The 24,544-nt window shown below is 45.0% G+C and overlaps 2 protein-coding genes across 5 annotated transcripts in view; one reads left to right on the top strand and one right to left on the bottom strand.

Moving 5' to 3' along the window:
• LOC139756866 (solute carrier family 35 member G1) overlaps positions 1 to 24,544 on the bottom strand; it is a 268,287-nt gene that overhangs the window by 73,543 nt on the left and 170,200 nt on the right. Inside the window, exon 1 of one of the 3 annotated variants that reach the window (XM_071676736.1) lies at positions 10,718 to 10,815. The exons of the other annotated variants lie outside the window; for them this stretch is intronic. The gene's annotated coding sequence lies outside the window, so the exon portion shown is untranslated. Of the gene's footprint in view, positions 1 to 10,717; positions 10,816 to 24,544 lie in introns of those variants that run through there. 3 annotated transcript variants of the gene reach the window in all.
• Positions 1 to 24,544, top strand: part of LOC139756855 (carbohydrate sulfotransferase 6-like) — a 229,767-nt gene that overhangs the window by 18,758 nt on the left and 186,465 nt on the right. Inside the window, exon 1 of one of the 2 annotated variants that reach the window (XM_071676704.1) lies at positions 11,485 to 12,361. The exons of the other annotated variant lie outside the window; for it this stretch is intronic. Within the exon in view, the coding sequence (XP_071532805.1) occupies positions 12,318 to 12,361 (44 nt within the window). The 5' untranslated portion in view covers positions 11,485 to 12,317. Of the gene's footprint in view, positions 1 to 11,484; positions 12,362 to 24,544 lie in introns of those variants that run through there. 2 annotated transcript variants of the gene reach the window in all.

Consider the following 24,544-nt stretch of genomic DNA (forward strand, 5'->3'; position numbering starts at 1 on the left):
CGCAAGAACCCTCCAACCAATCCCTCACAACACTCACAAGACCCTCCAACATATCTCTCACAACACTCACAAGAACCCTCTAACAGATCCCTCTCAATATCTTTAGCTCCTTCTACTCGCCTTCAACCCCTCCTTCCAGCCAACTGGTGGAGAATATATTCATGTCTTCAAATCCTGCCATCCGTACCTGGACCTGAACATAATTCTGCAGCTGGACCCTGATTGGAATCTGGTCCTGGTCCTGGACCAGGTCCTAGACCTGAACCTGGACTAGGAACAAGAAATAGAACAGATGAAATACGATATAATGTATATCAGATTAACTTGTACCAATACCTTGACCAGGTAGATTATGATATACTGTTTTTACCTCAAAGAATACCAACTTTACCTATCTTACCACCAAGCAACCCCGGCAGGCTTTGATGAATGACAGTCAGTGAACATACCCTGGTACAGCCCACTGACAGCACGTCATCCTCTGTATATCACACCCTCCGGCATCTCCAGACCAGAACCTTTACAACATCTTTCACTGCATCCTTCACCTCCTCTTTGGTTTCTATCTTTTATCCATATTTCATCTACTTTTGACATGCATACCCTCTTGATCATCCTTATCTCACTCACCTGCACCATATGTCCAGACCATTTCATCATACTCTATTCAGCTTCCCCATAAATACTGCTCTTACTACCACCCCTCTCTCTTACTCTCTCATTTCTTACTCAATCAACCCTCCTCACACCACATGTTTTCCTCAGACACTTCATGTCCAACAGAACCAACATCATTATTTTTGTCTAACGCCGACGCCCCGCTTCCATACAGCAACGCCTGAACTTCTATACCATCAAACATGCCCATCTTTGCCCTTATTTAAAGACACTGACCTCTCTCTCCACACATTCCTTAATCCGCCAAAGACCTTTACCCCCTTACCCACCTTATGGCTTACTTCAGCTCCCGTGGTTCCATTCGCTGCCATATCCATATCCATATCTGTAAGTTCCTTCCATTCAAATTTACACTGCAAATAACCTTCTCTTTTCACTGCTAAACCTAATATACCTGCTTTTGTACACATTCACCCTCAATTTTCCTTTCACACACTCTCCCAGACTCAGACGCCATCTTCTGCAGTTTCTCAGTCGACTTTGCCACCAGCGGAATGTCATCAGCAAACAAATAATAACTCACCCCTACACCCCTACCTTTACCACACCCTCAGCAGACTGCATACCTGCTCCCCTCAAAAAGACCCTTTACAATCTTCTCCCTAACCACCCAAACCATAAACAGATTGAACAGCCATTGTGACATCACACACCACTGCCGCGAATGTTGTGCGAATGGGGGTGGATTTTTTGGAAATGAGATGTTTGAGGACAATATGTGGTGTGGGGTGGTTTGATATAGTAAGTAATGAAAGGGTAAGAGAGATTTGTGGCAATAAAAAGTGTGTGGTTGAGAGAGCAGCAGAGGGTGGTTTGAAATGGTTTGGTCACATGGAGAGAATGAGTGAGGAAAGATTGACAAAGAGGATATATGTGTTAGAGGTGGAAGGAACAAGAAGTGGGAGACCAAATTGGAGATGGAAGGGTGGAGTGAAAAAGATTTTGAGCGATCGGGGCCTGAACATGCAAGATGATGAAAGGCGTGCCAGGAATAGAGTGAATTGGAACGATGTGGTATACTGGGGTCGACGTGCTGTCAATGGATTGAACCAGGGCATGTGAAGCGTCTGGGGGAAACCATGGAAAGTTTTGTGGGGCCTGGATGTGGAGAGGGAGCTGTGGTTTCGGTGCATTATACATGACAGCTAGAGACTGAGTGTGAACGAATGTGGTCTTTGTTGTCTTTTCCTCGCGCTACCTCGGGCACATGCCGGAGGGGGGGGGGGAATTGTTATTCCATGTGTGGCGGGGTGGCGACGGGAATGAATAAGGGCAGACAGTAAGAATTATGTACATGGATATGTATGTATATGTATATGTCTGTGTATGTATATATATGTATACGTTGAGATGTATAGGTATGTATATGTGCGTGTGTGGACGTGTATGTATATACATGTGTATGTGGGTGGGTTGATCCATTCTTTCGTCTGTTTCCTTCCGCTACCTCGCTAACGCGGGAGACAGCGACAAAGTATAATAAATGAATGAATATATGTATATATATATATATATATATATATATATATATATATATATATATATATATATATATATATATATATATATATTATCCCTGGGGATAGGGGATAAAGAATACTTCCCACGTATTCCCTGCGTGTCGTAGAAGGCGACTAAAAGGGGAGGGAGCGAGGGGCTGGAAATCCTCCCCTCTCGTTTTTTTTTTTTAATTTTCCAAAAGAAGGAACAGAGGGGGCCAGGTGAGGATATTCCGAAAAAGGCCCAGTCCTCTGTTCTTAACGCTACCTCGCTAATGCGGGAAATGGCGAATAGTTTGAAAAAAAAAAAAAAAAAAAATATATATATATATATATATATATATATATATATATATATATATATATATATATATATATATTTACACACACACACACACACACACACGTAGGTATTACCGGCCTCGACTTGCTGTTTCCCTTCCTCCGGCTGTGGGAGAAGGGAGGAAAAGCCTCCTCCCTCTCTCCAGCTGTGAATCTCCTCCCTCACCCTCCGGCTCACCTTGAGCCGAGGCCAGTTTGTTGGAACACTGTCTCTGTCGACTGTCTGCCAACCACAGGTTCCTACTGTACGTCTCACTAGAGCTGGTAGACCATTGCATGTCACATTATAGCTGATACATCACTGTATGTCTCACTACAGCTGGTAGATCATTGTATGTCTCACTACAGCTGGTAGATCATAGTATGTCTCACTAGAACTGGTAAATCATTGCATGTCTCACTAGAACTGGTAGATCACTGTATGTCTCACTATAACTGGTAAAACCTTGTATGTTTCACTAGAACTGGCAGATCATTGTATGTTTCACTAGAACTGGCAGATCATAGTATGTCTCACAAGAAGTGGTAGATCACTGTATGTCTCACTAGAACTGGTAAATCCTATTATGTCTCACTAGAACTGGCAGATCATTGTATGTCTCACTAGAACCAATTCCACTCATCAACTCCACACTACCATTCTTCCAGTCATCAACTCCACACTACCATTCTTCCAGTCATCAACTCCACACTACCATTCTTCCAGTCATCAGCTCCACACGACCATCCTCCCAGTACCCACACTTCCCCGTAAGTTAACGAGTCGATCATTGGTACACTATCTCGACACCAGGTTGGTTACTACGTCAGTTTGTCAACAATATTTTGGTGTCTATTTGTTGTATTATTATCTGCAGCTGAGAATTGTTTCTTGTTATTCAAGACGTTGCTAACTATCATTCGGGTCTTCTCTTTTACTTGTAGTAATGGTCCATCGAGAAATTTAAATGGTTAAGGTCACTGATAGCTTTATCTCCAAAAAGCATTAGTTTACATTTGTCTTCAGTGAAGTCCATTTGTCATGTGTTTGAGCACTCCGCCTACATCACTCTGGGTCTTCAGCCAGTGTTTCCCTGACTGCCTGTATCTCCTGGTCTCGTGTCACCAACAAATTCTGAAGTTCTGCTGATGATCTTTGGACACAGCTTATTGATGTGGTAAGGAAGAGTACAGGTACTGAGAGTGACCAGGTAGAATGGCCTCAGAAGTTCGATGTCACTGGTCAGAAATGGCCAGTAGAATGGTTCCAGGGTGGTTCTGTTGTTACTGGTCAGGGAGAAGGTCAGGAGACTGGTTCCAGGGAGCTTTTGTCGCCGCTGATCATGAGAAAGGTTAACCAAGGCAGCTATGAGGCAGCTAACCAAGGAAGCTACGATGCACCTAACCTAACCAGCGATAAAGCAGTTGAATGAGGCAGCTATGAACCCGCTAACTCAGACAGCTATCATGAAGCTAACCAACGTAATCATGAAGTAGCTAACCAAGCAAGCTATGAAAAAACTAACCCAGACAGCTATGAAGCAGCTAACTCTGGCAGCTATGAAACAGCCAACTAAGGCCGCTATGAAACAGTCAACGAAGGCAGCTGTGAAAGGGTAACCCACGCAACTATGAACCAGCTACCCCAGGCAGCTATGAACCGAATAACTCAAATGGCTATGAAGCACTAACTTAGGAAGCAATGAAGCACCTTCCCAAGCCCCTACGAAGCACCTTATAGAGGCACCTGTGAAAAGCTAACCCAGATAGCTCTATACCATTTAACCAAATCATTAATGAACCAGCTAACAGAGGGAATTGTTAAGATAACTCAGGCAGCTATGAAGCATGTAGCCCAAGCAATCATGAAGCAGCCAACAAAGACAGAAATGAACCAGGTAACCCAGATTGCTATAAGACAGCTAACGAAGGCATGTATGAACCAGCAAACCAAGGTAGCTATGAAGCAGTTAGCAGGGGCAGCTATAAACCAGCTAATACACAAAACTATGGACCAGCTAACCAAGGCAGCTATGAAGCTCTTAACCGAGGAAACTAGGAAGCAGCTACCTAACTAAAGGAACTGTGAACCAACTTACTATAAAGCAGCCAGTCAAAGCGGTTATGAAGCAGCTAACCAAGGCGGTTCAGCAAGATAACCAGGAAACTGGAAGACCAGGTAGTGCATGAAGCAGATAACGCAGGCAGCTATACAACAACAAAACCCGGTCAGCTATGATTTACCTCTCCTAGGCAGAGATGAACCAGCTTATCTTCACAGCTATGAAACAGGTAACCTAAGTAGCTCTGAAGCAAGCAACACGAGCAGCTATAAAGTATAAAACCAAAGCAGCAATAAAACAGCTAATCCAGATGGTTATGAACCAGCTTGTCAGATAACAACGAATCAGGTAGCTTAGGCAGCTTTGAATCAGGTAAATCAGGCAGCTATGAAACGGAAACCTCAGGCAGCTATGACCTAGTTATCTAGGGTAGCTGTGTAGCAGCTAAACCAGACAACTTTGAAGCAAGTCATTTAAACGGTTATGAAGCAGCTAATTCAGGAAGCTATGTGGCAGACAAACAAGGCAGCTATAAAGTACGAAGCTATGAAGCTGATAAACAAGACATTCAGGAAGCAGCTAACCCAGGAAGCTATGAAGCAGCTAAACAAGGCAGCTATGAAATAGCTAACACAGGAAGCTGTATAGCAGAAAAACAAGGCAACTATGAAGCAGCTAACCAAGGAAGCTGTGAAGCAGATAAACAAGGCAGTTGTAAAGCAGCTAACCCAGAAAGCAATAAAGCAAATAAACAAGGCAGCTTTAAAGCAGCTAACTCAGAAAGCTATGAAGCAGTTACAAAAGGCAGCTATAAAGTATCTAACCCAGGAAGCTAAGAAGCAGATGAATAAAGCAGCTATAAAGCAGCTATCCCAGGAAGCTCTGAAGCAGATAAACAAGTAAGCTATAAAGCAGTTAACCCAGGCGGCTGTGAAGCATATAAACAAGGCAGCTATGAAGCAGCTAACCCACAAAGCTATGAAGCAGATAAAAAAGGCAGCTATAAAAGAGCTACCCCCATGAACCTAAGAAGCAGATAAACAAGTCAACTATCATGCAGCTAACCCGGGAAGCTATGAAGAAGATAAATAAGGTATCTATAATGCAGCTAACCCAGGACATTATGAAACAGATAGATAAGGCAGCTATGAAGCAGCTAACCCAGGAACCTATGAAGCACATAAACAAGTTAGCTATCAAGCTGCTAACCCAGGAAGCTATGAAACAGATAAAAATGGCAGCTATGAAGCATTTGCTTCAAGGAAGCTATTAAGCAGATAAACTAGGCAGCTATAAAGCAACTAACCCAGGAGGCTGAGCAGATATGAAAGGCCGCTATGAAGCAGCTGACTCACAAAGCTATGAAGCAGATAGATAGGGCAGCTATAAAGCAGCTAACACAGAATGCTATGAAGCAGATAAATGAGGCAGCTAACCCAGAAAGCTAAGAAGCAAATAAAACAGGCAGCTATAAAGCAGCAAACCCAAGAAGCTAGGAAGCCGTTAAACAAGTCAGCTATTAAGCACCTAACCCAGGAAGCTATGAAGCAGGTAAACAAGGCAGTTATAAAGCAGCTAAACGAAGCAGCTATAAAGGAGTAAGTAACTGTAGTGTGGAAGTTTGTTCTGTGGGGTCCCGTGTACTGTGTCCTACCATCATCAACCTGTCGACCTTGTGGCTCTCTCTCTCTCTCTCTCTCTCTCTCTCTCTCTCTCTCTCTCTCTCTCTCTCTCTCTCTCTCTCTCTCCTTATATCCCCATCCTACCCCCACCCAGGATTCCCCCATCCCTAAGCTCATTGTTCTGTTCCAGGTTCCCTTCCTTAGCCTCCCTGGTCTGCGCTAGGTACCCCTAAGCTCCCAGCTCTGCTCCAGGTACCCCCAGGCTTCCTAGTATGCTCCAGGTGTCCCCAGGCTTTTTTGTTATGCTTCAGGTACCCCGAGGCTTCCTTGTATGCTCCAGGTACCCCCAGGCTTCCTAGTATGCTTCAGGTACCCAGAGGCTTTCTGGTATGCTCTAGGTATCCGCAGGCTTTCTGGTATGCTCCAGCTCCCTTAAGGCTCCCCTGGTTTGGTCCAGGTCTTGCTAGGGAAGGTAGAACGACAGAAGTTGTTAGAGATGCCCTTAGTTAAGGACCAGAAAGACCTATCAGTGGATGTCGAGGAGAGGTTATCGCACCTCCTTTGAATAAAGAAACGTTTTGCCTCACGGATAACGTGCTTGTAGTGATGATGGCCAGTGATGAAAACTGAATGGATGCCAGAGAAAGAAGAGCTTTCCAAGCCCGATGTGCCTGATCCCTTGTCTGAATGGCCTGAGAACATGAACGGTTAAATTATGGGTTGGAAGAAGAGGTCATCTTGGAGGAGGAGAGGATAAATGCTTCCATTCCCGCAACTTGGTTGCCCGAAGACCACTAAAGTACTCAGCATGCTGACCGAACTCGGTATTCCCAGCGGTGAAGACACAATACTTGAAATCCATCGTACGATAGGAGGGAAACTTCTGCGTGGTGATCCAGATAGTGTTGTCTCTAAAGAATTGTTAACCCATAAATGCCATGGCACAAGTGAATCTAAATGGATCCAAATAACAGCCAACCACATGACAATATTTGGTGTACATAATTTGTGTAAAATTAGGAAGCAGCAGCAGCATTTCTGCCTCCCTGGCAGATAACTCCCTTTGACGTCACTACACCTACTTATCCACCTGAAAATCTAATTTCTTATAACACTGTGTAACAGTTTTCGTTCCTGGGTAGGAAGTGTTATTTCCTAAGTGATTATGCATAAAAAGTAGAGAAAAAAAGTGCTGTTCTCTTCAAACTTTGCTTGTGTGACCAGGACAGTGATATCTTGAAATCTACCTATTTCCGTTGGACAACGGGCGAATTGCACATTTTTCTTCACATAAAGTCAAAACACAACAACATATGAATCAAGATTAACATATATTGACTCTAATGGTAAACAAGAGTGATCACAAAAGATTTAGAAGTGAGGAGTTTTTCCAGATTTACGATTGTATTGCAAATCACCTTCAGGAATCAGACCCCAGATATAATTTCCCATCATGTTCTCGTTGTATGATCCTTGGTAAGGGGTTCAAAGTCCAGTATACCCTGATGGAAGCGCTCGCCTTGCTCCTCTGAATACGCTCCCATGTTCTCCGGGAATTTATCAAGATGAGCGTCAAGGATATGGACTTTTAGGGGCATCCTGCAGCCACATGGACCTTTTTAGGGACATCCTGCAGCCAATTTTTGCCGTAGTTCTTCACCATAGTCTCACTTAGCTCCACATAGTTTCTGCCTTGTGATTGCCCAGGAAGCCCCGAACCACTGCGACAAAGCTGTACCAAGCTGCTTTCTTCTTCCTAGTGAGCTTCTTGAGGAATTACTTGCACTCCAGGATCTTCTTTATCTGTGGTCCGACGAAGACACCGGATTTGACCTTTGCCTCAGATAGCTTAGGGAAGACGTCTTGAAGGTACTTGAAGGCTGCAGACTCCTTATCTAGAGCTGAGACCAACTGTTTCATAAGGTCTGATTTCATGTGCAGTGGTGGCGTCAACACCTTCCAGAGGTCCACCATTGGCTCCCACTTGACGTTGTTCATCCCCACAGGGAGTTCGGTCCGCTGTGGCCAATCCCTCATGTGGTTGTGGGACGCAGTGTTCCTGCTTTCCCAAAGGCAAAGATAGCAGGGAAACTTGGTAAACCCGCCTTGGAGACCTATTAGGAATGCCGCCATTTTGAAGTCTCTGATGACCTTCCAGCTGTCCTCATCATACTTTAAGGCGTCTAGCAAGGTCTTAACACTGTTACATTCTTCTCTGAGGTGCAGCGAGTGAGCCAGGGTAAGAGCCGGGTACCTGTTCCTGTTATGGAGCAACACGGCTTTGAGGCTCCTGGATGAGCTGTCAGTAAAGAGGCGCCACTCGTTCGGGTTACAGGGGGTTCCAATTGCCTCAAACAGACTGGTTACATTGTGGCAGAAGCAGAGCCCATCTTGACGGGTGAAGAAGCTGGAAAAACCTAGGTGACGCTTCCTCTGATCAGCGATTTTCACACTTTCATCCAACAAGTTCCACTGCTTGAGCCTAGACGTCAAAAGCTCAGTATTGGACTTTGTGAGACCAACATCTCTGATCAAGTGGTTGAGGTCTTTTTGATTGGGTTGGTATGGGTTTCTCTCCTCATCTGCAACTCTGTAGAGTCAGGCGGTAACCCGGAGATTCTTACCACCCCATGATGCCGGGGACGAGGGGGCCATAGATTTGTTGAACTCTCATGATTATCTAAAAACGAATGTTCAGAGACGAGATGGCAAGAGAACTTATGTGAGGAGAAACAACAAAGTTTGAGTGGGTGTAAGGAGAAGATGGCAGGACTAGCCCGTTAGTCCCGTTCTGATGAGACAGCAAGTAAGACCAGCAATCCTGACATGGAGGGTGTAAGATGGTTCCAGGAACCAATTTCACGTCCTCAGTCACCGTGTATAAAGAACCTGTAGTTTATCAGTGTTTCACCATTCTTGAAGTTTGGTTTTAATAAACACTTTAGTGAAACTTTACATGTTTGCATCATATAAAATGTAACAACAGACCAACCGCCATTTGCACGTGATGAGGACAGAAAAATGAGTGGTGACGTCGACTTGATTCTCACTCATTGTGGATGACCCAAAGGTTAACAGCGGTGTCCTCAGGTACCAGAAGGTCAGCAGTGGTATCTTCAGGTACCAGGAGGTTACCAGTAGCGTCCTCGGGCACCTGAAGGTGAACAATGGTGTCCTCAGGTACCTGGAGGTGAACAGTTATGTCCTCAGATACCTGCAGGTAAACAGTGGGGTCCTCAAGTACCTGGATATAAACAGTGGTGTCATCAGGTACCAGGAGGTTACCAGTGGCGTCCTCGGGCACCTGAAGGTGAACAATTGTGTCCTCAGGTACCTGGAGGTAAACAGTTATGTCCTCAGGTGCCTGCAGGTAAACAGTGGGGTCCTCAAGTACCTGGAGGTGAACGTTGGTGTCCTCAGGTACCAGGAGGTCAGCAATGGTGTCCTCATGTATCTGGAGGTGAATAGTGGTGTCCTCCGGTACCCGAAGGTGAAGAGTGGGGTCCTCAGGTACCTGGAGGTGAGCAGTGGTGTCCTCAGGTACCTGGAGGTCACCACTGGTGTCCTCAGCAAGGGGAAGGAATTCTACCCTCGTGGGGCCTATATCTTGTATTGTGCGGGGAGGGAGTCTTACCCTCATGGGCCCTATCTCTTGCACTGTACGAGGAGGCAGTTCTACACTCCTGAAACCCCATCTCTTATACTGTACGGGGAGGAAGCTCTACACTCATGGAATCCAATCTCATGATTTTTTCTACTTTCACACAAGTTTATACCTATGTATGCTGTCCATATACACAATTTTGACATTTAATATTAATCCACCACTCGTAGTATAACAGGTACTTCTTCACATACTTTCTAACAAATTTCTTGCTTATGGACTCCGGTTGTTCTACAGAACTTGGACGAACATAGTGAGGCACAAGGCTCCTCCCCACCACCACTACACATGAAGACTCACAGTGAGGCACAATACTCCTCCCCACCCCACTACACATGGAGGCACACAGTGAGGCACAAGGCTCCTTCCTACCCACCACTACACATGGGGAGGCACAAAGTGAGGCACAAGGCACCTCCCCACCGACCACTACACATGGAGGCACACAGTGAGGCACAAGGCTCCTTCCTACCCACCACTACACATGGGGAGGCACATAGTGCAGCACAAGGCTCCTCCCCACCCACCACTACACATGGAGGCACACACTGAGACACAAGGCTCTTCCCGAACCATCACTGCACATGGAGGCATAACGTGAGGCACAAGGCTCCTCCCCACCCACCGCTACACATGGAGGCAAACGGTGAGGCAAAAGGCTCCTCCTCACCCACCACTGCACATGGAGGTACACAGTGAGGCAGAGGTCTCCTCCCCACCCACCACTTTACGTGGAGATTCACAATGAAGGACAAGGCACCTCCCCATCCACCACTACATATGGAGGCACACAGTGAGACAAAAGGCTCCTCCCCACCCACCACTGCACATGGAGGTACACAGTGAGACAAAAAGCTCCTCCTCACCCACCACTTCACACATGGAGGTACGCGGCGAGGCACAAGGCTCCCCCCCCTGCATATGGAGGCACAGAGTGAGGATCAAGGCTCCTTTCCACCCACCACTGGACGTGGAGGCACAAGACTCCTCTTCACCCACCACCAGAAGTACCGCTAACCAGTGTTGTCAGGTGTATACAATTCATCAGAGCCTCTTCAAAACAACATGAGGAACAGGTCGACAAACACTGTTGCTGTTGATTTTATCTACGTAGCTCCTGCTACACTCAGATACTTTCCTTGTAGATGATCATGTCCTCGTAGAATATCTACTTACCTGAAACACCCTATCACTACTTACTGTCCTGTTGTAGTTAACGGCAAAAGTTAGGCAGACGCGTTGTGCAGGTTCAGGAGAAACTTCCATGTTTTGAGTGATAGTTCATACACAGGTGATGTACCTGAGTCATGCTGCCCAACGGTAGATGTAGCGCCACCAGTGAGGTTCTGGGATCATCCCGTCACTTCCGGAAGATGAACAGGTGTTTCTGTCCGTTATATGGTCAAGATGGTGAGACATGACAACTTAACACCGAACAACGATGACGAAATGATATATTTACTATGACTTCTCCATCTCATTACTCCTCTCAGAACTGATCATCCTCATTAATCCTAAACATGAGGTTAATCCTATCACATTGGAATATCAGCAACGACCGGCTGTGAGCAGCAAAATGTGATCTAAAATAAGCGCGTGGAAACTCTGGACTAGACACATGGCGGACTCAATAAGCACACAGGTCTGGCTGCTGTTGCTGGACCCGGGTGTGCTGCGCTGAGATTTCATTCTATATCGACTCGTGTGGTTTTGTGTGGTGTCAGGCGCTCCCCACATAGGCCCATGACCGGTGGGGTGGTGGTAAGGAAGCCGTAGAAGAGCTAAGGGGTGACCTCTGACCTGCAGGATCGCCTGAGGAACGCTACCAGCGTGACAAATACTTGGAAAGAGAAAGCTTCACCTGGGAAACGTGTTTACCCTGGAGACGAAGCCTGGGCCGCTACAGGCAGCCAGTCATATCACGAGTTGTGGTGAGGTGCGTTCTTATTGGTCCCTCCCGAGAAAAACAACCCCCAAGGCTGAGGGACCTGGTAGTGGACGAACTTCGTTTAGCATTACATGATACAGTGTCAGCCTGGCTGACGATGTCCTGGTGGGAAGTCAGCCACATCCTGCTGCCATCAGCCAACGTATAAGAGAACTCCGCTGGTCACGGGCTAGACGAGGGAAACTCGAGTGTTGTCAGTGGTGGGTGAGGGTACAGGTCTGGAGGACCTTGGCAAGGGTTGAGGTGCTGTCAAAGACGGTGGTGGAGGGGGTGGGACCTGGCAGGTGCTTCGGGGGATCGAACCTGTCATGTGGCGCAGTGATCGTCCCATCCTCTGACCTCACACATAAAGCCGACATAAGAACCTAATCCTTTCATGTATTGCTCACGAGAGAAGAGAAATTTGAAGAAGCTCATACTGAAGATACTGCCCCCGCCCCCCGCCTCCGTCAGTGTTACCGTCAGCGTATCAGGCAGGGATCATGTCAGCCGCCTGACGGAGGTGCAGGGAAGGACGTGAACATGAGGATCCTCGGGATCAGGATGTTGCGGAGGGCCATCTACGGGTAGGTCGTGTGCACGTGTTGTTCTGTGGTTATCTTCACGACTGACATCTTACCTTCACATGTCGTCTTCACTAATGATGTGTACCTTCTGTACTATTATGTGAGGTGTACATATGGCACTATATGTGCTGTTCCTACTGTGATGTGTACCTTCTGTACTATTATGTGAGGTGTACATATGGCACTATATGTGCTGTTCCTACTGTGATGTGTACCTTCTGTACTATTATGTGAGGTGTACATATGGCACTATATGTGCTGTTCCTACTGTGATGTGTACGTTTTGTACTGTGTGATCTGCGCGTTTTGTACTATCGCAAGATGTGTACGTGGTGTACATTTTGTACTATTATGTGATGTGTAGGTTTTGTACTATTATGTGATGTGTAGGTTTTGTATCATTATGTCATATGTACGTTTTGTACTATTATGTGATGTGTAGGTATTGTGCTATTATGTGATGTGTAGGTTTTGTATCATTGTGTCATATGTACGTTTTGTACTATTATGTGATGTGTACATTTTGTACTGTTATGTGATGTGTACATTCTGTACTGTTATGTGATGTGTACATTTTGTACTGTTATGTGATGTGTACATTCTGTACTGTTATGTGTACATTTTGTAGTTATGTGATGTGTACATTCTGTACTGTTATGTGATATGTACATTCTGTACTGTTATGTGATGTGTACATTCTGTACTGTTATGTGATGTGTACATTCTGTACTGTTATGTGATATGTACATTCTGTACTGTTATGTGATGTGTACATTCTGTACTGTTATGTGATATGTACAATCTGTACTGTTGTGTGATGTGTACATTCTGTACTGTTATGTGATGTGTACATTCTGTACTGTTATGTGATGTGTACATTTTGTACTGTTATATGATATGTACATTCTGTACTGTTATGTGATGTGTACATTCTGTACTGTTATGTGATGTGTACATTCTGTACTGTTATGTGATATGTACATTCTGTACTGTTATGTGATGTGTACATTCTGTACTGTTATGTGATGTGTACATTCTGTACTGTTATGTGATGTGTACATTTTGTACTGTTATGTGATGTGTACATTCTGTACTGTTATGTGATGTGTACATTTTGTACTGTTATGTGATGTGTACATTCTGTACTGTTATGTGATGTGTACATTTTGTACTGTTATGTGATGTGTACATTCTGTACTGTTATGTGATGTGTACATTTTGTACTGTTATGTGATGTGTACATTCTGTACTGTTATGTGATGTGTACATTCTGTACTGTTATGTGATGTGTACATTCTGTACTGTTATGTGATGTGTACATTTTGTACTGTTATGTGATGTGTACATTCTGTACTGTTATGTGATGTGTACATTCTGTACTGTTATGTGATGTGTACATTCTGTACTGTTATGTGATGTGTGCAGTTTGTACCATCATGTCATTTCCTTGTGTACTGATGGTTGCTTTGTAGTTGTATTGTGAGGTAATTCTCCCTAACAATCCGGCATACAGGTCCGTGTAGTGTGGTGGTCCGTGTAGTGTGGTGGTCCGTGTAGTGTGGTGGTCCATGTAGTATGGTGGTCCGTGTAGTGTTGTGGTCCGTGTAGTGTGGTGGTCCGTGTAGTGTGGTGGTCAGTGTAGTGCAGTGGTCATTGTAGTGTGGTGGTCCGTGTAGTGTTGTGGTCCGTGTATTGTTGTGGTCCGTGTAGTGTAGTGATCTGTGTAGTGTGGTGGTCAGTGTAGTGTAGTGGTATGTTTACTGTAGCGGTCCGTGCAATGCTGTGGTCCGTGTAGTGTACGTGTACTGTGGTGGTCCGTGTAATGTTGTGATCCGTGTAAGGTCATTACCTTACACGGATCACAACATGGTGGTGGTCTGTGTATTGTGGTGGTCCAGGGTAATTGGAAGCTGCAAACCTGTATGGTATGGTAAGAATCAGGTGTATTTGGTGTAGTGAGCCAGTTCTGAGTGGTATAAGTGAACCAGCAGGTCTGTGTGGAATAGTGAACCAGGAGGTCTGTGTGATATAGTGAACCAGCAGCAGTGTGGTGCAGTGAACTAGTGGGTCTGTGTGGTGTAGTGAACCAGCAGTTTTGTGTAGTGTGGTGAACCACGATATCTGTGTGGAGTAGTGAACCGGCAAGTTGAACCAGGAGGTGAGTGTGATATAGTGAACGAGCAGGTCTGTGTGGTATAGTGAATCCGGAGATCTGTATTATATAGTGAGCCAACAAGACTGTATGGTATAGTGAACCAGAAAGACAGTGTGGTGCAGTGAACCAAGGGGGTTTGTGTGGTGCAGTGGACCAGGGAGTCTGTGTTGCGTAGTGAACCAGCAATTTTGTGTAGTGTAGCGAACCAGAAGGTCTGTGTAGTGTAGTGAGCCTGCAGGTCTGTGGTGTAGTGAACCAGTAGGTCTGTTTGGTGTAGTGAACCAGCAAGACTGTGTGGCGTAGTGAACCAGCAGGTCTGTTGTATAGTGAACCAGCAAGAAAGCATGGTGTAGCGAACCAGAAGGTCTGTGTAGTATAGTGAACCATGACGTCTGTGTGGTGCAATGAACTAGCAGGACTGTGTGATATACTGAACCAGCAGAATTGTGTAGTCTAATGAACCAGGAGGTCTGCCTGGTATAGTGAACCCGCAGGACTGTGTCATGCAGTGAAACGGCAGGATAGTGTAGTGTAGTGAACCAGCAGGTCTGCGTGGTGTAATGAACCACCAGGATTCTGTGGTACAGTGTATAGTGAACAAGGAAATTTGTGTGGTACAATGAACCAGGAGGTCTGTGTAGTTTAGTGAACCAGCATGTCTGTGTGATGTGTGAACCAACACGTTTGTGTGGTGTAGCGAACCAGCAGGTCTGTGTGGTGAAGTGAAACTAGAAGTTTGTATGGTGTAGTGACCCAGCAGGTCTGTGTGGTGTAGTGAACCAGCATGTGTGTAGTGAACCAAAAGGTCAGTGTGGTATAATGAAGCATCAGGACTATGTGGCATAGTGAACTAGTGGGTCTGTGTGGTATAGTGAACCAGCAGGTCTGTGTGGTATAGTGAACCAGCAGGTCTGTGTCGTACAGTGAAGCAGTAGATGTGTGGTATAGTGAACCAGTAGGTCTGTGTGATATAGTGAAACATCAGGTCAGTATGTTATAGTGAACCAAAAGTTCTGTGGTACAGTGAACATGATGGCCTGTGGTTTACTGAACCACTAGGTCTGTGTGGTATGGTGATCCAGCAAGACTGTGTGGTGTGGTGAACCAGCACGTTTGTGTGGTGTAGTGAACCAACAGGTCTGTGTCGTGCAGTGAATCAGCAGGTTTGTGTAGTGTAGTGAACCAGCAGGTCTGTGGAGTAGTGAACCAGCATTTCTGTGTGATGTAGCGAACCAACAGGTTTGTGTGGCGTAGTCAACCAGCAAGTCTGGGTGGTATAGTGAACCAGTAGTTTTAAAAGATATAGTGAACCAACATCTATGTGGCGTAGTGAACAAGCAGGTCTTTGTGGTGTAGTGAACCGACAGATTTGTGGGCTACAGTGAACCAACAGGTCAAGTGTCGCAGAGTGAACCAATAGGCTTGAGTGGTAAAGTGAACCAGTAGGTTTGTGTGGTGTAGTGAACCAGCAGGTCTGTGTGGTGTGGTGAACCAAGAGATCTGTGTGGTGTAGTGAACCAGCAGGTCTGTGTGGTGTGGTGAACCAAGAGATCTGTGTGGTGTAGTGAACCAACAGGTCTGTGTGGTAAAGTGAAGCAGCAGGTCTGTGTGGTGGGGTAAACTAAGAGATCTGTGTGGCGTACTCACCCAGCAGGTTTGGACGGTGCATTGAACCAGCACTTTTATGGGATGCAGTGAGCCAGCAGGTCTGTGTAGTGTAGTGAAACAGCAGGTTTGTGTGGTGTAGTGAAACAGCAGGTTTGTGTGGCGTAGTGAACTAACAGGTTTGTGTAGTGAAGTGAACCAGCATGTCTGTGTTGTGTAATGAACCAACAGGTCTGTGTGGTGTAGTGAACCAGCAAGGCTGCCTGGTTTGGTAAACTAACAGGTCTCTGTGTTGTAGTGAAGCCGCAGGTCTGTGTGGGTAAAAGACCAGCAGGTTTGTGTCGTGTAGTAAAACAACAGGTCTGTGTGGTGTGGTGAACCAGAAGGTCTGTTTGGTGTAGTGATCCAACAGGTCTGTGTGGTGTAGCGAACCAGCAGATCTGTCTGGTGTGGTGAGCCAAGAACCTTGTGTGGTGTAGAGAACCAGCATGTCTGTTTAGTGTACTCAACCATCAGCTCTGTGTGGTGTATAGAACCAGCAGGAGAGAGTGGTGTAGTGAACAAGCAGGTCTGTGTGGTGTAGTGAACCAGCAGGACGTCGTAATGTAGTGAATCAGCAGGTCTGTGTGGTATAGGGAAACCAGGAGGCCTGTGTGCTTTAGTGAACCAGTAGGTGTATATGATGTTGTGAACCATCGCGTCTGTGTGACATTGTGAACTAACAGGTCTGTGTGGTGTAGTAAACCAGCAGGTCTGCGTGATATATTGAACAAGGTGTATGTGGTTTAGTGAACCAGTAAGTCTGTGTATTGTAGTGACCCAGCAGGTCTGTGCGGTGTAATGAACCAGCAAATCTGTGTGGCATAGTGAGCCAGGAGGTCTCTTTTGGTGGAATGAACCAGCACGTCTGTGTGGTATATTGAACCAGCATGTCTGTTTGGTGTAGAAAAGCTGCAGGCCTGTGTGTCAGCTGGAAAAAAGAAATTCTTATCTTCTCACGTACCTCTTTGAACACGGCTGCGTAATCCGACGGGTAAACGTACCCTAATGTGGACAACACGACACTACACTACACCACACAAACCTGCTGGCTCACTACAACATACAAACCTGCTGGTTCACTACCCCACACAAACCTGCTGGCTCACTACAATATACAGACCTGCTGGTTCACTACGACATACAAACCTGCTGGTTCACTACCCCACACAAACCTGCTGGCTCACTACAATATACAGACCTGCTGGTTCACTACGACATACAAACCTGCTGGTTCACTACAACATACAGACATGCTGGTTCACTACAACGTACAGACCTGCTGGTTCACTACAACATACAGACATGCTGGTTCACTACAGCACACAGACATGCTGGTTCACTACACCATAGAGACCTGCTGGCTCACTACAACATACAGACCTGCTGGTTCACTACAACATACAAATCTGCTAGTTCACTACACCACACAGACCTGCTGGTTCACTACAACATACAGACCTGCTGGTTCACTACAACATACAGACATGCTGGTTCACTACACCACACAGACCTGCTGGTTCACTACAACATACAGACCTGCTGGTTCACTACAACATACAGACATGCTGGTTCACTACACCACACAGACCTGCTGGTTCACTACACCATACAGACCTGCTGGTTCACTACAACATACAGACCTGCTAGTTCACTACAACATACAAACCTGCTGGTTCACTACACCACACAGACCTGCTAGTTCACTACAACATACAGACCTGCTGGTTCACTACACCACACAGACCTGCTGGTTCACTACACCACACAGACTTGCTGGTTCACTACACCACATAGACCTGCTGGTTCACTACACCAAACAGACATGCTAGCACACTACACCACACTCACCTGCTGGTTCACTACACCAAACAGACATGCTGGTTCACCACACCACACAAACCTGCTGGTTCACTACACCAAACAGACATGCAGGTTCACCACACCACACAAACTTGCTCGTTCACTACAACATACAGACCTGCTGGTTCACTACACCACACAGACCTACTGGCTCACTACAACATACAGACATGCAGGTTCACTACACCACACAGACATGCAGGTTCACTACACCACATTCACCTGCTGGTTCACTACAACATACAGAGCTGCTGGTTCATTCCATCACAGAAACCTGCTGGTTCACAACACCACACTCGCCTGCTGGTTCACTACACCAAACAGACATGCTGGTTCATCACACCACACAAACCTGCTAGTTCACTAGAACATACAGACATGCTGGTTCACTACACCACACTCACCTGCTGGTTCACTACACCACACAGACATGCAGGTTCACTAAACCACACTCACCTGCTTGTTCACTACAACATACAGACATGCTGGTTCACACACCACACTAACCTGCTGGCACTACACCACACAGACATGCAAGTTCACTACACCACACAGACCTGCTGGTTCACTACAACATACAGACAAGGTAATACACTACACCACACTCACCTGCTGGTTCACTACACCAAACAGACATGCTGGTTCACCACACCACACAAACCTGCTGGTTCACTACACCAAACAGACATGCAGGTTCACCACACCACACAAACCTGCTGGTTCACTACAGTATACAGACATGCTGGTTCACTACACCACACAAACCTGTTGGTTTACTACAACATACAGACCTGCTGGTTCACTACACCACACAAACCTGCTGGTTCACTACTACATACAGACCTGCTGGTTCACTACACCACACTCACCTGCTGGTCCACTACACCACACAGACATGCAGGTTCACTACACCACACAGACCTGCTGGTTCACTACACTGCACGAACCTGCTGGTTCACCACACCACACAGACCTACTGATACTCTACATATCTGTGTGGTGTAGTGAACCAACAGGACTGCGTGGTGTTGTGAAGCAGCAGGACTGTGTGGTGTAGTGAACAAGCAGGTCTCTATGGTATAGTGAACCACCTCTGTGTGGTATAGTGAATCATTAGGTAAATGTAGTGTAGTGAGCCAACAGGTCTTTGTGGTGTAGTGAACCAGCAGATGTGTGTGGTATAGTGAAGAAGGAGGTCTGTGTGGTGTAGTGAACCAGCAGGTCAGTATGTTGCAGTGAATCAGCAGATTTATGTAGTGTAGTGAAACAGAAGATTTGTACTGTATAGTGGACCAGCAGGTCTGTGTGGTGTAGTGAACAAGTAGAAGTGTGTGGTATAGCAAACGAGAAGGTCTGCGTGGTATAGCAAACCAATAGGTTTGTGTGGTGTGGTGAACTAGGATGTTCTGTGTGAGATGTGAACCAGCAGTTCGGTATATTGTAGTGAATTAGCAGTTTTGTGTGGTGTAGTGAACCAAAAGTATTGTGTGACGTAATGAACTAACAGGTCTGTGTGGTATAGTAAACCTGGAGGTCTGTTTGGTATAGTGAACCAACACGTCTATGTGGTATATTGAACCAGCACCTCTGTTTAGTGTAGCAAAGCAGCAGAATTGTGTGTTGTATTGAACCAACAGGTCTGTGTGGTGTCGTGAATCAGCAGGTTTGTGTGGTTTGGTGAACCAGCAGGTCTGTGTTGTGTAGTGAATCAGCGGGGTTGTATGGTGCAGTGAACCTGCAGGACAGTGTTGTTTAGTGAACCAGCAGGTTTGTGTGTTGTAGTGAACCTACAGGTCTGTGTGGTGTAGTAAACCAGCAGGTTTATATGGTATAGTGAAGCAGCTGTTCTGTGCTTTATAGTGAGCCAGAAGGACAGTGTGGTGTAGTGAACTAGGATGCCTGTGTGGTGTAGTGAACCAGGATGTTTGTGTGGTGTATTGTACTGGTCATACTTTCCACAACTGCACACTTTCACCAGACGAAAGCTGCTGCAGTTCCCTGTATATGGCTAGATCATATAGTCGCAACTCAATGTATTTCTGGTTACGAATTTATTCATAAGCACACACACACACACACACACACACACACACACACACACACACACACACACACACACACACACACATACATATATATATATATATATATATATATATATATATATATATATATATATATATATATATATATATATACATATATATATATATATATATATATATATATATATATATATATATATATATATATATATATATATATATATATATTATTCACATTTACTCTCAGCTTTCTTCTTTCACACACTTTGCCAGCTTCTGCAATTTCTCACCCGAATCAGCCATCAGCGCTGTATCATCAGCGAACAACTGACTCACTTCCCAAGTTCTCTAATCCACAACAGACTGCATACTTGCACCTCTCTCCAAAACTCTTGCATTCACGTCCCTAACAACCCCATCCATAAACAAATTAACCAACCATGGAGACATCACGTACCTCTGCCGCAAACCGATATTCACTGAAAACCAATCACTTTCCTCTCTTCCTACTCGTACACATGCCTAACATCCTCGACAAACACTTTTCACTGCTTCTAGCAATTTGCCTCCCACACCATATACTCTTAGTACCTTCCACAGAGCATCTCTATGAACCCTATCAGATGCCTTCTCCAGATCCATAAATGCTACATACAAATCCATTCGTTTTTCTAAGTATTTCTCACATACATTCTTCAAAGCAAACACGTGATCCACAATTCCTCTACCACTTCTGAAACCACACTGCTCTTCCCTAGTCTGATGCTCTGTACATGCCTTCACCCTCTCGATCAATACCCTCCCATATAATTTCCCAGGAATACTCAACAAACTTCTACCTCTATAATTTGAACACACCTTTATCCCCTTTGCCTTTGCACAGCGGCAATATGCATACATTCCGCAGTCATTAGGCACTTCACCATGAGCCATACATACACTGAATATCCTCACCAACCAGTCCAAAGCACAGTCACCTCCTTTTTTAATAGATTCCACTGCGATCCCATCCAAAGTCGCCGCCTTGCCGGCTTTCATCTTCCGCAGAGCTTTCACTACCTCTTCTCTGTTTACCAAACCATTCTCCCTAACCCTCTCACTTCGCACACCACCTCGACCAAAACACCCTATATCTGCCACTCTATCATCTAACACATTCAACAAACCTTTAAAATACTCACTCCATCTCCTTCTCACATCACCATTACTTGTTATTACCTCCCCCCATCTGCCCCCTTCAACGATGTTCTTATCTGTTCTCTTGTCTTACGCACTTTATTTACCGCCTTCTAAAAAATCTTTTTATTCTCCATAAAATTTAATGATACCCTCCCACCCCAACTCTCATTTGCCTTCTTTTTCACCTCTTGCACCCTTCTCTTGACCTCTTGCCTCTTTCTTTTATACATTTCCCGGTCATTTGCATTATTTTCCTGCAAAAATAGTCCAAATGCTTCTCTCTCTTTCACTACTAATCTTACTTCTTCATCCCATCACTCACTACCCTTTCTAATCTGCCCACCTCCCACGCTTCTCATGACACAAGCATCTTTTGCGCAAGCCATGACTGCATCCCTAAATACATTCCATTCCTCCCCCACTCCCCTTACGTCCTTTGCTCTCACCTTTTTCCATTCTGCACTCAGTCTCTCCTAGTTCCACTTAACACAAGTCTCCTTCCCAAGCTCACTTACTCTCACCACTCTCTTCAAACCAACATTTTCTCTTCTTTTCTGAAAACCTCTACAAATCTTCACCTTCGCCTCTACAAGATAATGATCAGACATCCCTCCAGTTGCACTTCTCAGCACATTGACATCCAAAAGTCTCTCTTCACGCGCCTATCAATTAACGCGTAATCCAATACGCTCCCTGGCCATCTCTATTACTTACATATCTATATCTAAGTATATCTTTCTTTTTAAACCAGGTATTCCCAATCACCAGTCCTTTTTCAGCACACAAATCTACAAGCTCTTCACCATTTTCATTTACAACACTGAACACACCGTATACACTAATCATTCCCTCAACTGCCACATTACTCATCTTTGCATTCAAATCACCCATCACTATAACCCGGTCTCGTGCATCAAAACTGCCAACACACACAGCTGCTCCCAAAACACGCTCTTATGATCTTTCTTCTCATGCCCAGGTGCATAGGCACCAATAATCACCCATCTCTCTCCATCCACTTTTAGTTTTACCAATATCAATCCAGAATTTACATTCTCACACTCTATCACATACTCCCACAACTCCTGATTCGGTAGTAGTGCTACTCCTTCCTTTGCTCTTGTATATACATGGGAGGGTATTGATTGAGAGTGTGAAGGCATGTACAAAGCATCAGATTGGGGAAGAGCAGTGTGGTTTCAGAAGTGGTAGAGGATGTGTGGATCAGGTGTTTGCTTTTAAGAATGTATACGAGATATACTTAGAAAAACAAATGAATTTGTATGTAGCCTTTAGCGATCTGAAGAAGGCATATGATAGAGTTGATAGAGATGCTCTGTGGAAGGTATTAAGAATATATGGTGTGGGAGGCAAGTTGCTAGAAGCAGTGAAAGGTTTTTATTGAGGATGTAAGACATGTGCACGAGTTGGAAGAGAAGAAAGTGATTGGTTGTCAGTGAATGTCGGTTTGTGGCAGGGGTGTGTGATGTCTCCATGGCTGTTTAATGTGTTTATGGATGGGGTTGTTAGGAAGGTGAATGCAAGAGTTTTGGAGAGAGGGGCAAGTATGCAGTCTGTTGTGGATGGGAGGGCTTGGGAAGTGAGTCAGTTGTTGTTCGCTGATGATACGGCGCTGGTGGCTGATTCGGGTGAGAAACTGCAGAAGCTGGTGACTGAGTTTGGTAAAATGTGTGAAAGAAGAAAGCTGAGAGTGAATGTGAATAAGAGCAGTTTATTAGGTAGAGTAGGGTTGAGGGACAAGTCAATTGGGAGGTAGGTTTCAATGAAGAAAAACTGGAGGAAGTGAAGTGTTTTAGATATTTGGGAGTGGATTTGGCAGCGGATGGAACAATGGAAGCGGAAGTGAGTCACAGGGTCGGGGAGGGGGCGAAGGGTCTGGGAGCGTTGAGGAGTGTGTGGAAGGAGAGAACATTATCTCGGAAAGCAATAATGGGTATGTTTGAAGTAATAGTGGTTCCAACAATGTTGTATGATTGCGAGGCGTGGGTTGTGCGGAGCAGGGTAGATGTGTTGGAAATGAGATGTTTGAGGACAATATGTGGTGTGAGGAGGTTTGATCGAGTAAGTTATGAAAGGGAAAGAGAGATGTGTAGTAATAAAAAGAGTGTAGTTGAGAGAGCAGAATTGGATGTATTGAAATGGTTTGGGCACATAGAGCGAATGAGTGAGGAAAGATTGACAAAGAGGATATATGTGGCAGAGGTGGAGGGAATGAAAAGTGGGAGAGCAATTGGAGGTGGAAGGATAGAGTGAATAAGATATTGAGCGATTCCGAGCGATCGGTGCAAGAACATACAGGAGGGTGAAAGGCGTGCAAGGAATAGAGTGAATTGAAACGATGTGGTATACCGGGATCGACGTGCTATCAATGGATTGAACCAGGGGTAAACCATGGAAAGTTTTGTGGGGCCTGGATGTGGAAAGGGAGCTGCGGTTTCGGTGCATTACACATGAGAGCTAGAGACTGAGAGTGAATGAATGTGGCCTTTGTTGTCTTTTCCTAGCGCTACAACGCGCGCACGCGGGGGTAGGGGGGGTGTCATTTCATGTGTGGCGGGGTGGCGGCGGGAATAGATGAAGACAGCATGTATAAATATGTACATGTGTATAAATGTATATGTCTGTGTATGTATATGTATGTGTACGTTGAAATGTATAGGTATGTATTTGTGCGTGTGTTGGCGTTTATGTATGTACATGTGTATGTGGGTGGGTTGGGCCATTCTTTCGTTTGTTTCCTTGCGCTACCTTGCTAACGCGGGAGACAGCGTTAAAGTATAATAAATAGATAAATCAGAATACACACACACACACACACACACACACACACACACACACACACACACACACATATATATATATATATATATATATATATATATATATATATATATATATATATATATATATACATATATATATATATCCCTGGGGATAGGGGAGAAAGAATACTTCCCACGTATTCCCTGCGTGTCGTAGAAGGCGACTAAAAGGGGAGGGAGCGGGTGGCTGGAAATCCTCCCCTCTCGTTTTTTTTCAATTTTCCAAAAGAAAGAACAGAGAAGGGGGCCAGGTGAGGATGTTCCCTCAAAGGCCCAGTCCTCTGTTCTTAACGCTACCTCGCTAACGCGGGAAATGGCGAATAGTACGAATATATATATATATATATATATATATATATATATATATATATATATATATATATATATATATATATATATACACACACACACACACACATAACTGGAAACACAAAACGTTGACAAGGAAAAAACA

The sequence above is a fragment of the Panulirus ornatus genome, chromosome 2 (genome assembly GCF_036320965.1).
Source record: "Panulirus ornatus isolate Po-2019 chromosome 2, ASM3632096v1, whole genome shotgun sequence".
NCBI classification, from domain to species: Eukaryota; Metazoa; Arthropoda; class Malacostraca; order Decapoda; family Palinuridae; genus Panulirus; species Panulirus ornatus.